Raw genomic sequence first — 13,188 nt, forward strand, 5'->3', positions numbered from 1 at the left:
AAAAAAAAAGAGGGGGAAGGGGTCGTGCATGCGTTCGTAACGAGAAGAAAAACGATCGAGCGCAATTGAGAGCCGCGATGTCGAGGCGAAGAGCACAAAACTGATACGGTAGACGGTGCGCGAATGGGGGAGAGAGAGTGCAAGACGAAGCGCACCCGAGGGTGCGCGGAGGTCGCCAGGACAGAGGACGTGGCAATGAGATCGAGCGAGCGAGAAGCCCAAAAAAAAGGGAACAAAGAGTGACGCAGGGAGGAGAGCGAAGCGTGGAGCAGTGCGCTCACGGGTCACGCCGAGTAAGGCCCTGTGTGCGTTCTTCAGACTCCCCTCCCATACGCCACCGCGCCTCGACTTTCCCTTGCATGTATATGTATAGTGTCTCACGGTGTTCCCGCCTTTTCTTTCGCAGTGTTACATCGCCCACGCACTGCAGCGGAAGTCATGGATCCCTTTCTTGGCCTCGGCCTCTTCCTTCTCCGCCCTGCCCCCCCATCTCTCTCCCTCTCTCCATCCCCTCCTCCCCCTGTCCCTTTTTTACTCTAATCGATTATTTGTTTTCTTTGTTCACGCGAGCGCGCCACGCTTTTCATTTCTTCCTTTTCCTCCACAGGCCTCACGCGCTCTCCTGCGCATGTGCGTCTGCCCTTTTTTTTTTGTTTTTCTGTTTGGGATTCCTCAGGTGCCCGTGTGTTATCGTATGTTCTCCGCAGCGCAGAGGGCCAAGGAAACAGCGCATCTATACATAAAAACATGTCTCTCTAAATATATCTATCTATATATAGATAGATATCTGCGTGCAGGTATACACACATGCACCATCGGCCGTCACTATGTAGGGAGCGAATGGATCGAGAAGGCGTCAAGCAAGGGTATCGGCCGGGAAATGTGGTGTTGTGGCAGCTATTGTAATCGGAACGAAAGAAAATGATGCTGTATACAAGCGCAGGCTGAGCTGTATGCATGTGTTTCTTTCAAAATATGCTGAGGGATTCGAAAAGGGAAAGTAGACGGATGTGAACCGCTTACCGTGAAGTGATGCTTATGCTCGCCGTTGCCCCCTTCCCCCCGCCCCGCTCGCCATCTCCCTAATAGACACATAAGCCTACGAGCTCACGTCGACTTTCGCGCGCGCAGTCCTCAGCTCACGCTTGGTGTTCGCTTGTAGCGTCCTGATACTCACTCATTTTTTTTCCATCTTCCGCATAGACGAGCTCACCTGAAGGCAAAACGCATTTTCCTCTCTTCTCTTGTGAATGAGGGCGCCTCCACGCGCACGTACTCCTTTCATTTTTCTGGACAGCCATCACCACCCCTCACCCCTCCTTCACCGCCCTCCCACACACACTCCCCCCCTCTCCCCCTTTGATTGGTTTAATGTTTAAAAAATGTCTCTCTGTTCTTCATCTGAAATCGAAATTGCTAAAGGTTCTTTTTACACTCGTGTGTTTGCATCTGTGTCTGCGCGGCACATGAAGGGTGCGCTTTTCTTTGCTCTCGCTCTCCCTCGTTAGTGGACTGGCTTTGCTTTAATTCGTCTCTGTCCCCTTCACTTTCCTTTCGAGCGAGAATGGGGGGAGGAGAGGAGGGCGGGGGGGGCTGTCGTTCTCTTCACCGTCTTCACCTCCGCTCTCCCTTCCCGACCATCACCACCACCCCTCCTCTTCCCCTATTCTTCCTCTCATGTCCAAATGGTCTCCCCACCCTTGTCTCCACCTCCTGAGCTAGTCGCGAAGCACCCCCATCCTCGCAAAGAGGGCCCTGGCCCTTTCCTCTGGCCTCTAGCGCACACCTGCACGTGTGTATGTGTGTGTGTATGTATTTAGGTGCGAGTGTGTGCGTCAGTCTGCCTCCCATGCCTATACACACGAAAGCACAGCTGCGCAAGAGCACCGTCCCCACCCCCTCCCTCTCCGCGGGAGCACCTTTGTTGTACATTCTGTTCTCAGCGGAGGGAGAGGAGTTGTGACGGGGAGAAAATGAAAAGATGAATTCGCTCTCTCACACGCTCGTGCTTCGGGGAAGGCGCGCGGCAAACCAGGTCAGAGAGGGATGGAGAGGGTTGAAGAGAGAGAGATGCCCGCGTTCGGGGGAAAGAGGCGGAAGGTCACACCAGAGGACACGCCACTGCTTCCCTCTCCCTTTCCTTTTGACTCATGAAGGGTGCCCCGATTGTGTTGCGGTCCCCCACCCCACCGCACTCCCCACCTTCCGTCTTCCATGCGATCACGAGAGAACAGGGGAAGATAGGAGGCGTAGGCGAGGCGGAGGTGGAAGGAAAGGGGGAGGCGCGAGTGCGCTGCTGCTCTATGCCCTCATACGTGCTTGGGTCGGTTCGTGTTCATCTTTTGCTCGTTTCTGTCGTTACCTTTTTTGTTTTTTTGTCTTGAAACGTTTCCCCTGTTTTCTCTGATGGGGTCGAAGGGCGGAGGCGCCTTCTCAATTCGACGCGTACGGCTCTTCCTCCCTTTCTCTTTCCCTCCCCCCTCTCCCTCTCTCCTCCCATCACTAAGATTTCGAAGAGAACAAAAAAAAACGGCAAGACAAGAGACGAGGCGCAACGAGAAATAGGCTGAAGCGGAGGGAGTGCATCGATGGCACCACGAAAAGCAAAGCGCTACTCTACCTCCCGTCACACACACACACACACACACACCAAAGACGCGATGGCGAACGATGAGCCCTTTCCGTTGCTCTTCTCTCTCTATCGAGCCTCATCCCTCCCGCAACCTCACCGTCATCTCAAGGCTCTGCGCCCACGAGACGGGGTGGAGGGGCCCTGTCACGCAGGCCGGGAGCACGAGGAACTCCATTCGTCTGCTCAACGCAGAAAAACAGATACGCTCAAGTACGAAAACGAAGAGTCGGGCGGCAGGGTGAGGCTCGACGTAGGCGGAGGGAGTGAAGAAACGAGAAGCGCGGCCACCGCCATCACCACTTCCCCCGATCCTCAACAGACACTGTATTATGTCGGGGGGGCGCTATTGGATGAACATCGCCTCCTCTCCTTTTTTCCTTCGCTGGCTCCCTGCACCACCCCCGCTCCTCGCCGTGCCCCCCTCCCCCCCTCGGCGTCTGCCTGAGTACCCGTGTCGCTCTGTAGGCGGCACGATTCGCTCGTAGACCTGTTTTTTTTTCGCTCTCTTCTTTCATTGTTTCCTTGTTTACTGTGGGGTAAGGGAAGTCGCCTGAAGAAATCTTTTTTTGGGGGGCGTCATCTCTCTGTCAGGAAGTCGTTGTACAGGAATGCTCCCGATCAGCAACGCACTGGCGAGGAACAGACACACGCAAGCAAATGGGACGGAGGCGGCGGCGGCTGCCGTTGTGTTTCACTGCAGATGTGTCGAACGAAGAAAAACAAAAACAGAGAAAGGCCGCAGCGGAACACGCGGAGGAGAGTGGCGTGGCGGCCCATGTCACTTCCTGGGGAAATGACCAAAGCAAAGGGAAATGGGCTTAAAACCAAAGAGACCAAGAACGACGCCCTCCTCTCCCTCCCGGTACTCCGCCTTATTTTTTTCTGTCGACACCCTTTGTTCTCTCTTGTACATATATATATGTGTGTGTATATATCCCCCGCTCCTCTCTCCCGCTCCCGCTCCCTCTCCGCTCTGTTTTCACTGACGCTCAGCCGCCTTCTTTGTCGCTCTTCTCGCCCACGCACGCCCCGTTTTCTCACTTGCAGCCACACACAAAGGGAAAAAGGAAACGAGAGAGCCCCCACCCCCTCCCCTAGGGAGTGAGGAGGTGAGTGGACGAGGCGAACGGACGATACAGAGAGTCCATCGATGTGTGTGATGGCAATGGACGAGAGAGAGGGGGAGGGAGGCAACTAAGGATAGGAAGAGAGGGACCAGAAGTGGTTGTTCGAAGAGACAGCAGCTTGTGGGCACGTTCTTCTTAGTGCAACAAAACAGGTCAGGCACTATGCTGATTGAGCACGGCATACGTCCCTTTCCTGACCCACTCTTTCCCTCCCCATTCCCCGTCCTGTAATCGCTCTTTCATTTTTCTGTTTCGTGTGGCAAGCGGAGAGAACGGTAAAAAAAAAAGAAACGACAGGGATACGCTATACAAAATAGAAAGAACCCGCAGGAAAGGGTTACCCCTGCACGTCTCCATACGAACCACCGCAAAGGTAAAGCACGTCGATAAGTGCCGTGTGATCGAGACAGGCATGCGATTGTCCCTCACTGTTATACGTCCCAAAAAGGGAACAGCAGAGAACGACAAAAAATGACAGGGCGCTGCGGTCGGCGGCAATAATGCGTAGATGTGCATACGAGTACAAACCTCAACAGCCCCCTCAACACCTCCCTTACCTCCCTCTCTCGTCCTTTCACTTATCCGTCAGTGTTTGGTTTCGTGTTTTCGGTGCTTTGCGCTTTTTTTGTTCTATCGGCCCAAGCGCCCCCTCCCTGTGGTGTGTGTACCCTCCGACCCTCACTCACTTATTCGCGCCACCATCACCACCACGCTCCTCCTCCATGACGCGCACCTGGGACAACGTGAAGCCGTCGGCGCGCAGCCAATTTCCTCATCCGCTGCTGGCCTTCGGCGCGCGGCTCGGGCAGATCTCTGCAGTCAACAAGGAAACGCACGAAGCTGAAGGCAAGCCCCTCCTCTCCCTCGCCGTTGGTGACCCGGCGCTCGATGGAAACATCCCACCGCCGCGAGAGCTCACAGAGGCCATTGATGCGATCGTCGCGGAGGGCAAGTGCAACGGTTACACTCTCAGCCACGGCGCCGACTATGTGCGCAAGGCCGTCGCTGAGTACTGGGTGCGTTGGTTCACACCCTCGGTGGCTGGTAGCCCCATCTCTGAGAAAGACGTCATCATCTCATGCGGCTGCTCAGATGGCCTCTCCATGCTTTTCGGCGCCATCGCCGGTGCTGGGGACCGAATTCTCATCCCGGAGCCATTCTTCTCGCAGTATGACATGAACTGCGCGTACTTCAACATCGAGCCGGTGTACTACCCCTGCCTGGCCGAGCGCAACTGGGAAGTCGACCTTGACGCCCTGCGCGGGATAGTAGAGCGCGATTACGAGCACAAGATTCGAGCCATTCTCATCAACAACCCTTCCAACCCCTGCGGCAGCAACTTCTCGCGCGCACACGTGGAGGCCCTTGTGAAGCTTGCCGACGAGTTGCGTATCCCGGTCGTGGCAGACGAGATCTATGCTGGCATGACTTACAACATCAGCAACCCATCCGCTGACGCGCCTTTCACCTCCGTCGCTGACATTGAGTCGAACGCAACGCGTTTCGTGGTCTCTGGCGCTTCGAAGCGCTTTGGCATTCCTGGAGAACGCATGGGATGGATCATCCGCGTGGACCCGACCGACGCCGGCTCAATGATCATGAAGGGCATTCTCAACCTGACCGCTCGCAATTACATTCCTATGACGCCGCTGCAGGCGGCGATGGCCCGGTGCCTCCGCACCACCGATGAGTCGTACTTCAGCCATGCGAAGCAGGTTCTGTGCGAGAACGCCGCCTACATGTATGCGTCGCTGTCAAAGATTCCTGGCCTCGCTCCAATGAAGCCGGAGGGCGGCATGTTCATGTGCGTGCTGCTCAAGAGTGGAGAGTTGGACGATGGAGTGAGCGACGGCGTGCGCTTTGCGAGCCAGTTGGCACTTGAAGAAAACGTGCACGTGTTTCCTGGTGAGCCCTTCCACATGCCCCGCGCGTTCCGTCTAACGCTGTCGCGGCCTCTGCCCATCGCCGAGGAGGCTATGAGGCGCATCCGCGCCTTCTGCGAGCGCCACAGCCGCAACTGACCGCCCGCCAGACACTAAATGCAGCGAAGGAAGCAGTGGACGGCGCACACGTGTGCGGCAGTGCTGTCCGCTCGAGGAATACCGCAAGCAATCGCGCAGAGCTTACCTCCAAGGCTTACCCGAGCAGCTTTTGTGGAAAGGTACAAAATGTGGACAGAGATGGATGCACGCCTGCCGCAGCGAGGAAAGCGCGTCTTCGCCGGGGTGCTTATGTGGCGTGAGAGAGGCCGCGCTCTGTGCCCTGCACAAATATGTGTTCTCCGTGTGCGCGTCTCACGCATCTCGCTACTGTTCAGTTTGCCTTCGTGCCCGTACTTGTCCCTCTTGCCAGCGGAATGTCTTCGACCCGGGCAGCCATCCCCGCTCCACCCCTTACACTCCCCCTCTGACCCTCTGCTGCCGCGCTTTCTCCTTAGCCCCGAGACGGAAAGCTATGCCGCCTCCTGCGCTACAGTATGTCTTTCACTTTCTTTTTAGTGTCCCCCCTTGTTCTCTCTCTCCTCTTGTGCTCCTTGGAGAGACGGCGTCCGCATCCACTTCTGCGCCGCCTGAATGACTACGTGACCTCAGGCGCCGGCGCACAGAGAGAACGTCTTCGCCCACCGCACGCTTTGTTATTGTGGCAGTAGTGGTAAAGTAACCCTCTCTCTTATCTTAGGCGCACCAGCCACCCCCCCCCAGTGGCATGCTATTGGTTTTTTTCTCTTCTCACGCTTCCTCCTGCCTCGCACCCTGGTGAGGTGGGAAGCACACCTCTTTGCGTGGGATCGAAGGGTTCGGTACCTATTCTGTGGGGATACCACGCAGCCTTCCACCTCCCCATCATGTCCGTGTCAGTGCCTCGAACCGCCTCTGGCGGTAGCAGCCGCAGGCGCCTGCAGCGTGATGAAGGCGGAGTGATGCTGTGGCACGGATGTCAAGCGGGGTCAGGTCGTCGATGGCGTGGCGTCGGAGTGACCTGCGCGAGGGAAGGCGTTTGTGTCATCCGCTTGGTGGACAAAGTGTCGACGCGACTTGAGCGCGTCTCACCCGGCCCTCACTGCCCACTGATGTGTGTATGTGTGAGAGAGAGGGGGGGCTGCATCGCCCCGAGGGTTGTGGATAATTTGAGGCAGGTGCCGTGCGCCTTGGATGGGCCGGCGCGTTTCGGTAGCGCATGCCTTACCCTGGCATTGCATGCCGCGCCGGGTCTGTATGGCAGGCTAGGCACAGTGGAGTCGAGCTCGATTTCTCTGTGTGGTAGTGCAGAGCTATCGGCACGTTAGATATGAGTAATATTTTTTTTATTGTTTTCGAGTGAACTCTGTCGTTGTACTGTAGCTCTCGGCGCCTTCTGTCCCCCACGCACGGTGTGCCCTTCTCCTGACTTTGGTTTGCGTCGGCCGCTGAGCATTTCCTCGGCGCTGGTACCACTCGCTCAAACGCAAGAGGACATGCGAGCCTTTACTTTCCCTTCCGCGTTAAGTTTGCCTGTCTGTCTGTTGTTGTTATTTCCGCCCCATTTCGACGGACAAGCCTAAGCGTGTTGAATGGTTTCTCTCGCGATGCCGGCGAGGAGGCTCAGAAACACGTGCGCACGGACGAGGGCCCGCGGTCCCCTCTCTCTTCTGCTTTGGTGTGGAGAAGGGAATAGGCGCGCCGTCCCCTCGCCTATTCAGTTCTTGTGCTCTTTCTTCTCTTTGTAAGTCGAACTCCCAATCATCGCCGCAAAGCTGTTTGTGCGCCACGCAGTGCCGTGCTCATTATTGCGGATGCCCTCTCGCTCTCGTAAACGGTTTCATGCCCCATCAGGCATGGCGCATCGGTGCACAGGCGCGCAAGCACCGATGCGCCATTAACTGAGGGTGCGGCATGTGTGATTGTACATCTCGTGACTGTTCTTTTTTTTGGTGGATGAGAAGACGACTGACAACTTTCGGAGTAGCGGCATAGGGTCCCCCGCCAGGCAAGCACGCTCCCTCCCCGCCCCCTTCCCTACCTCCACGCACACGCATCTGCGAAACGCTCATTAAACGGCAGACACCACTGGGGATAGCCCATGCTCAGGCATTTTTTTCGCCTGCGCATCGAGCGCAGCCAAATGCCTTAGGGGATCACGGCTGCCACCGCCACACAGCATGCGTGCCTCGAATGTGTGCAGCCGGCGGCCCCGGTCTGAGAACGTTTCGCCTTTCCTTTAATCTGCCTCTCTGTCTCTCTGCGCTGTTTCATTGCCTTGAAACCGCCTTATCCCTCGCCACACTGCGGGTGCTCATTGAAGCAAGCAGAGACGAGAGAAGGACGCTCTCCGTTCTCGGGCTCCCTCTCTGCTTGGCGATCGTTGCCTGCGTGCCGCTGACTCTCGCTTCTCTCTCTCTTCTCTGGCGCTGCAGCACTTCGCCAACATACCACACACGGGCCCGTATCCACCAAAGGTGGGGTGGGCATTTGTTATTGTGCGCCCAGCGTAACACTCGTGGAAGGGGGTCAGAAGCCGTGACAGGAGGCTGTCCCTGAAGCGCGTCAGCGTGGCTTCCACCACCACGAGGAAGCAGCAGTTATCGGGCATTTTCGGGTGGAACAACCTGAGTTTCCCATGAAGCTGGGTCTCCACGAGCCTCGCCCATCCGCTGCGGGGGCGAGTCGGCATTTGGACGCAAACGTCGAAGGTGATAGGAGTGCCTTGTCTCCTGCCCTCTCCTCATCATCCGCGGCGATGGGCTCATCGGATCTCTCCTCTGCGGCGGCGTCAGCGCATAGCACTCCCGCACCCCAAGGGCAAGGCGCGTTTGCTGTGCACGACATGCGAGCTGCACTCCCCAAGAGGCATCGCTGGCAATGCTGGCATGCGAAGGGAGAGGCGCTTCCTCTGTTAATGGAGCCGGTGAGTTGCCTCACCATGGTTCGGGTGCCGGCGGCGTCCCATCCGAAGGCGTCGTCACAGCTACCAAACTGCAGAACGCAATCGTTCGCCGACAGAGAGATGAGCTTCGTCACAGATAACCAGCGCACAGACGTATCGGCCGATATCAGCGATACAACAAGGGAGAAAAAGCGGCGCCGTCAGCCGGAGTACTCTAAGGCGGACATCCACCGACTTCGCATCAAACCTGTGAAAAACCTCTTCATGTGTCGCGTGCCGATGGCGGGCGGTGGACTTTCTGCGGAGGAAGCGGCGCGGTACACTCAACACTCACTATCCGCTGTCGCCGCGCGCTTCGCGACGGTCGATCGGCGCGGCGGTGCAGTCATAGTCCGTGGCGACGGCGCGAGAAGAGAAGATCATCGCCGAACGCGCTTGTACGCGAAGGCGGACATCATGTCTCTTCGGATGAAGCCTCTAAAGGGCTATGCTGTATATCGGGTGGTTTAGTCGTGCATATTGGGAGATGTCCGTCCGACACCGTACGTGGTGGCGCCGGGGACGGAGTATCTCACCCACGCGCGAGGAACAAGCGGAGGGCGCGGGCAAGATTCCGTAGCCGCCGTACGGAAGGCGCTCGCTTGGGCAATGCTGATGGGGGGCATCATGTGTGTGTGTGTGTTTGTGTCTGCCTAGAGATGGAGGGGGGCGGAATGCGACGCCGCCCTGGCCAACCGCGCTCTAAACGGAAAAAGAAAGGGGCGACGCCTAAAAGTGCTGATGGAGGGATGGGGGCTGTCCTTCACGTATCGAGGCGGAGAAGAGCACTACAGCAACGAAGACTCTCTTTTTTCTTTCCTCGATACCTCGTCGCCCGCTTTCCTCCTCTTGACGCGCACGCGTAGGCCCGTGTGGGGAAGCGAAACGTTTTTGTGGGAAAGGGGGCGGGGTCAGCGCCGCTGCAGCCCCCAATGCGCATGTCAAATCAGTTGAACCCACGCTTTGGACCCTCTCTATGCCTGCCCTCATTCTGTCTCCGTCTATGGCCGCCACAGGCGACTACGCTACCAGATAACCTACGAGCTTCCCTAGCTCCTCGTGCCACTGCTGAGCAGACTCCTCGGAAGCCTCTCCCCCTCCTCAGCAGCCACATCTAAACCACCTATGAGCCACCACACGGAGGACGACAGTGTCTCTGCACCGGCGGTGCATCCCCCGCCCGCTGAACCTTTGGCCGGCCATCCATCACCCACGCACGTCGGCAAGCGCATCCTCGGCATCGATTCGAAGGATGAAAGCTTCTCACACGGAATGAACGAGAGCCCGGTGTTGGCACCACAGCCCCGGCACCAGCTTGCAGATGTGCCGATCACCGTCACCACAACCATGCCGTCCTCGTCGCTGCGTGCCTCCTTACGGCGTGGCTGCGATGCTGTCTACGTGAACCCGCAGCGCAGCGCCACCGTCGCCGCCGCCGCGTCAGCAAGGCAGAAGGCAGAAGACGAGGCAAGCGTGCGTCCGCTGACAGCAGAGGACGAATCGTGGGGTCACTGGGGACTTCGCTACCTTTACAACGGCCTCGTCATGATGATTATGAGCCTCTACAGCATGGCGCAGCACGGCGTGAAGCAGCAGCCGGTCGACACGAAGGCTCTCGAGTGCGTGAACGACATCTACATGCCAGCCCCTCCTCGCGCAGCGGACTTGAAGGAGGCGGGACAGACAGTGGCCGCGGAACGAAGTTTTCCTTAAGCAGCGCCAGCTCCGGATTCATGAAGAGAGTCATTATCACAGGCAAAGGCTCAGCGAATCAAGCATTGAAAGGGGAGGGAGCCACGCCGTCCGCGGTGACTCATCGCCCTGCCCTCCTCCCCCCTTCCTCCCTCCATCTCTCTCTCTCTTTCAGCTTTGTCTCGCGAAGCAGCTCTCCCGTCTTTGGTCGCCTTTGTGAAGGGCGCCTGGAATCTCTTCGCCGATTGCTTTTCTTCGTTGCGCCTCTCCTCTCTTCTACTTGTTTTCGCGCAGGTGTCAGCAAAGAGGTTTCGTTACGCGCGCCGTCTTTCCTCTGTCAGTTGGCGCATGCGTCACCTGCCAGCTGGAGTGCAGAGGCGCGCACACACAGGCGCATAGCCTCTCTCCCTCTCTTCCCGCCAACCGGCTCATGTGCATCTTCGCACTTGCCGTGTCCTCCCTATCCCTTGCCTCTTTCTCTGCGCCACCTCTTTTCGAGCCTGTGCGGTGACGCATCCTCTTCTTTTTTGTCCTTTCCCGGTCGGTACACCGTTTCCCCGCCTCCAAAACGGTCTTGGAGGCAGGTTGCGACGACAGGCACCGAGCAAAAATGGCCATGTTATGCGGTCGGTGCCTCTCCACTCGACGCAGCTCCTACCCCAAGGACTAGCTGGGTGTCTACGACATCTGTGCAACTGAGATGTCCTATGATGTGCCTGCGCACGCACCTGCACGCGACTTGGTCTGTTGTCCCAGTGCCGATCAGGCACACGCTTTTCGTTTCGCTCTCTTCGCGCTGCTCTGCTGCTGTGCTTTCATTGGCCGCCACCTCACGTTTTGATGCCCTGTTCTCGCTTTCTCTCTTTGCCATCCCTGAGCAAGCTACTTTTTTTTGGCGCTAGCGCCCTTGATGAGTGTTAGGGAAATGGCAGAGCAGAGCAGGGCGGGGCGGGGCCTCTTTTTTACGTTGTCAAGCCTTCTGCATGTGCAAACTCGAGGATGCCATTGGTGCCCTAAAAGGACGAGGCTTACTCGCCCGTGCCGCACGGAGGCTCATGAGGATTGTCGAGAGCTTGGCGTCGTGCTGATATGGTATTCCAATGCACCCTCTGTGAGCCCCATTCGGCGCCTCTGCTGCCCAACAAAGCGCACCTCCCCTTCACTCGCCCCTGCTGCCTCTCCTCTTTTCACCTTTTGCGGCGCGTTTTTCTGTTTCTGTTGCTCCGCTTGCGCAACTCAGTGCACGGAAGGGCGTGCTCAGGCGTCAAGGGGAAGCGAGGCGGCCAGAGGCAAGGCTCTCATCTCGGTGTAGCTGCGCCGATCTGCGCTGTCACAGGGACCGGGTAGGGTGGCGCCTGCGCTCAGCTGTCTTTTGTCTCAGTAACTCCTACAACATCACCCGCCGTCTCGTCCGCCATTCGAGCTACATCTCCACAACGCAAGAGGCGAGCACGGTTGCGGCGCTCGTCGCTCTCTCTCTTTATTGCAGGGGCGTTCACGCACACAGGCTTCGAGAGAGAGAGACCATAGAACCATTTCTTTTTTTTCTGCTGTGCGGAGCGTACTACTCTGCGAGCGCCCTGCTCTCACACGAGGCAGCGATAGTCGACGGTGGGCTTCACAGAAAATCACTTGAAGCCTACTGGGCAAAAGCGCTCCAGTCAGCAACGCCAGCGCGAGACCTCCCGTCGATGCGATAGACAGTGTACACAGTTCGGAGACGACACATAAGACGATACCCTTTCTGCGGAGCAACGCAGCCGCTACCGCCCTCATTAGAAAGCAGCCGGATGGCTGCATACCATTGGGAGGAGCACACATTTTCTATTTCGGCTGCTGTGCAGCGTGATGTTTCCCCTTAATATCAAAGCAGCGACCTCACCGTCCTCCGCAGCCTCCGCGCGAGCACAGACTCTGAACGCCGGCGAGGCGCCATGGACAGCCATCGACGTGGGTGAAGACGACTCCTTTGAAAGTACTCCCTCCACGAACAGTAGCGGGGGTCAGAGCGGCCACCGCCGGCGTCAGCATGCCGCCAAGCCGCTGGAGTCTCTGCAGAGTCCCGAGACGCCCATCAAGTTTGACCATGGCGCGTACCCGCACTGCCCCATCTTCATTCCGACCAAGGGTCGCTCAGACCTGGACCGCAGCACCATGGCGGTGCTCATCCGCGACCTCGTCCCTTTTGTGCTGGTCGTCGAGCGGGAGGAGGCCGAGGCCTACGGTGCCCTGCTCGATCGCCTCGTTGGGCAGTACTTTGGTTTCTCGGGTATGACATTCGCTGCAAACGTGGACGACGGCGCTGAGGGGGCCATCAAGGCGGACGCGGAGGGCGGCGAGCCGTCTAACGCCGCCGCGGCAGACCTCTGGGAGTTCCCGTGCGCCTGTTGCTGCCGCGAAGCCGGCTTGGCTGGTTCGCCGTCGCCACTTGCCATACCAGACCTATCGCCGGAAGCCTTGGGCGCGTTGGCATCACGACTATCAGTTGCGTTCCACCACGGCTACGTCTTCGAGCCGCCAACGAATACTGCAGCCTGTGACCGTGACGGCGCTGCCAGTGTGGACGACGGCTCGCCGCCGGCGTCGATCAGCCCAACGGCGCCATCAGCGCTTCGGGGAGGTGTGCAGCGCCCCTCGGAAGCCTTTGTGCTGCACAACGTAGACGAGGTGCGCGCGCTCTTCGAGATAGAAGTGCTACCGGAGACCAATCGTGGGGTTTCCTATGTGCGCAACTACATCCTCCAGGTTCTTGTGCCAAGGGTGATGGTGGCGTGCGGGGCAGATCAGTCAGGGAACGTGGAGGAGCTTTGCCTGTGTGGGCCAGGAGACCACAAC

General features: G+C 58.0%; 4 protein-coding genes across 4 annotated transcripts in view; all 4 read left to right on the top strand.

The window, feature by feature from the left end:
- Window positions 1-4,481: 4,481 nt before the first annotated feature.
- Window positions 4,482-5,780, top strand: LSCM1_00246 (uncharacterized protein; the record flags this gene model as incomplete). The annotated part of the gene is made up of 1 exon (XM_067317898.1): window positions 4,482-5,780. The coding sequence occupies one exon, from the start codon at window positions 4,482-4,484 to the stop codon at window positions 5,778-5,780; it is 1,299 nt and encodes a 432-aa protein (XP_067174003.1).
- Window positions 5,781-8,355: 2,575 nt separating this feature from the next.
- Window positions 8,356-9,132, top strand: LSCM1_00247 (uncharacterized protein; the record flags this gene model as incomplete). The annotated part of the gene is made up of 1 exon (XM_067317899.1): window positions 8,356-9,132. The coding sequence occupies one exon, from the start codon at window positions 8,356-8,358 to the stop codon at window positions 9,130-9,132; it is 777 nt and encodes a 258-aa protein (XP_067174004.1).
- Window positions 9,133-9,786: 654 nt separating this feature from the next.
- On the top strand, window positions 9,787-10,374 carry LSCM1_00248 (uncharacterized protein; the record flags this gene model as incomplete). The annotated part of the gene is made up of 1 exon (XM_067317900.1): window positions 9,787-10,374. The coding sequence occupies one exon, from the start codon at window positions 9,787-9,789 to the stop codon at window positions 10,372-10,374; it is 588 nt and encodes a 195-aa protein (XP_067174005.1).
- Window positions 10,375-12,201: 1,827 nt separating this feature from the next.
- LSCM1_00249 (uncharacterized protein) overlaps window positions 12,202-13,188 on the top strand; it is a gene marked incomplete at both ends in the record, with an annotated part of 2,838 nt that continues 1,851 nt past the window's right edge. Inside the window, one exon of the mRNA XM_067317901.1 lies at window positions 12,202-13,188. This exon is cut by the window's right edge and continues 1,851 nt beyond it. Within this exon, the coding sequence (XP_067174006.1) occupies window positions 12,202-13,188 (987 nt within the window).

Source organism: Leishmania martiniquensis, chromosome 36 (assembly GCF_017916325.1).
Source record: "Leishmania martiniquensis isolate LSCM1 chromosome 36, whole genome shotgun sequence".
NCBI lineage: Eukaryota > Euglenozoa > Kinetoplastea > Trypanosomatida > Trypanosomatidae > Leishmania > Leishmania martiniquensis.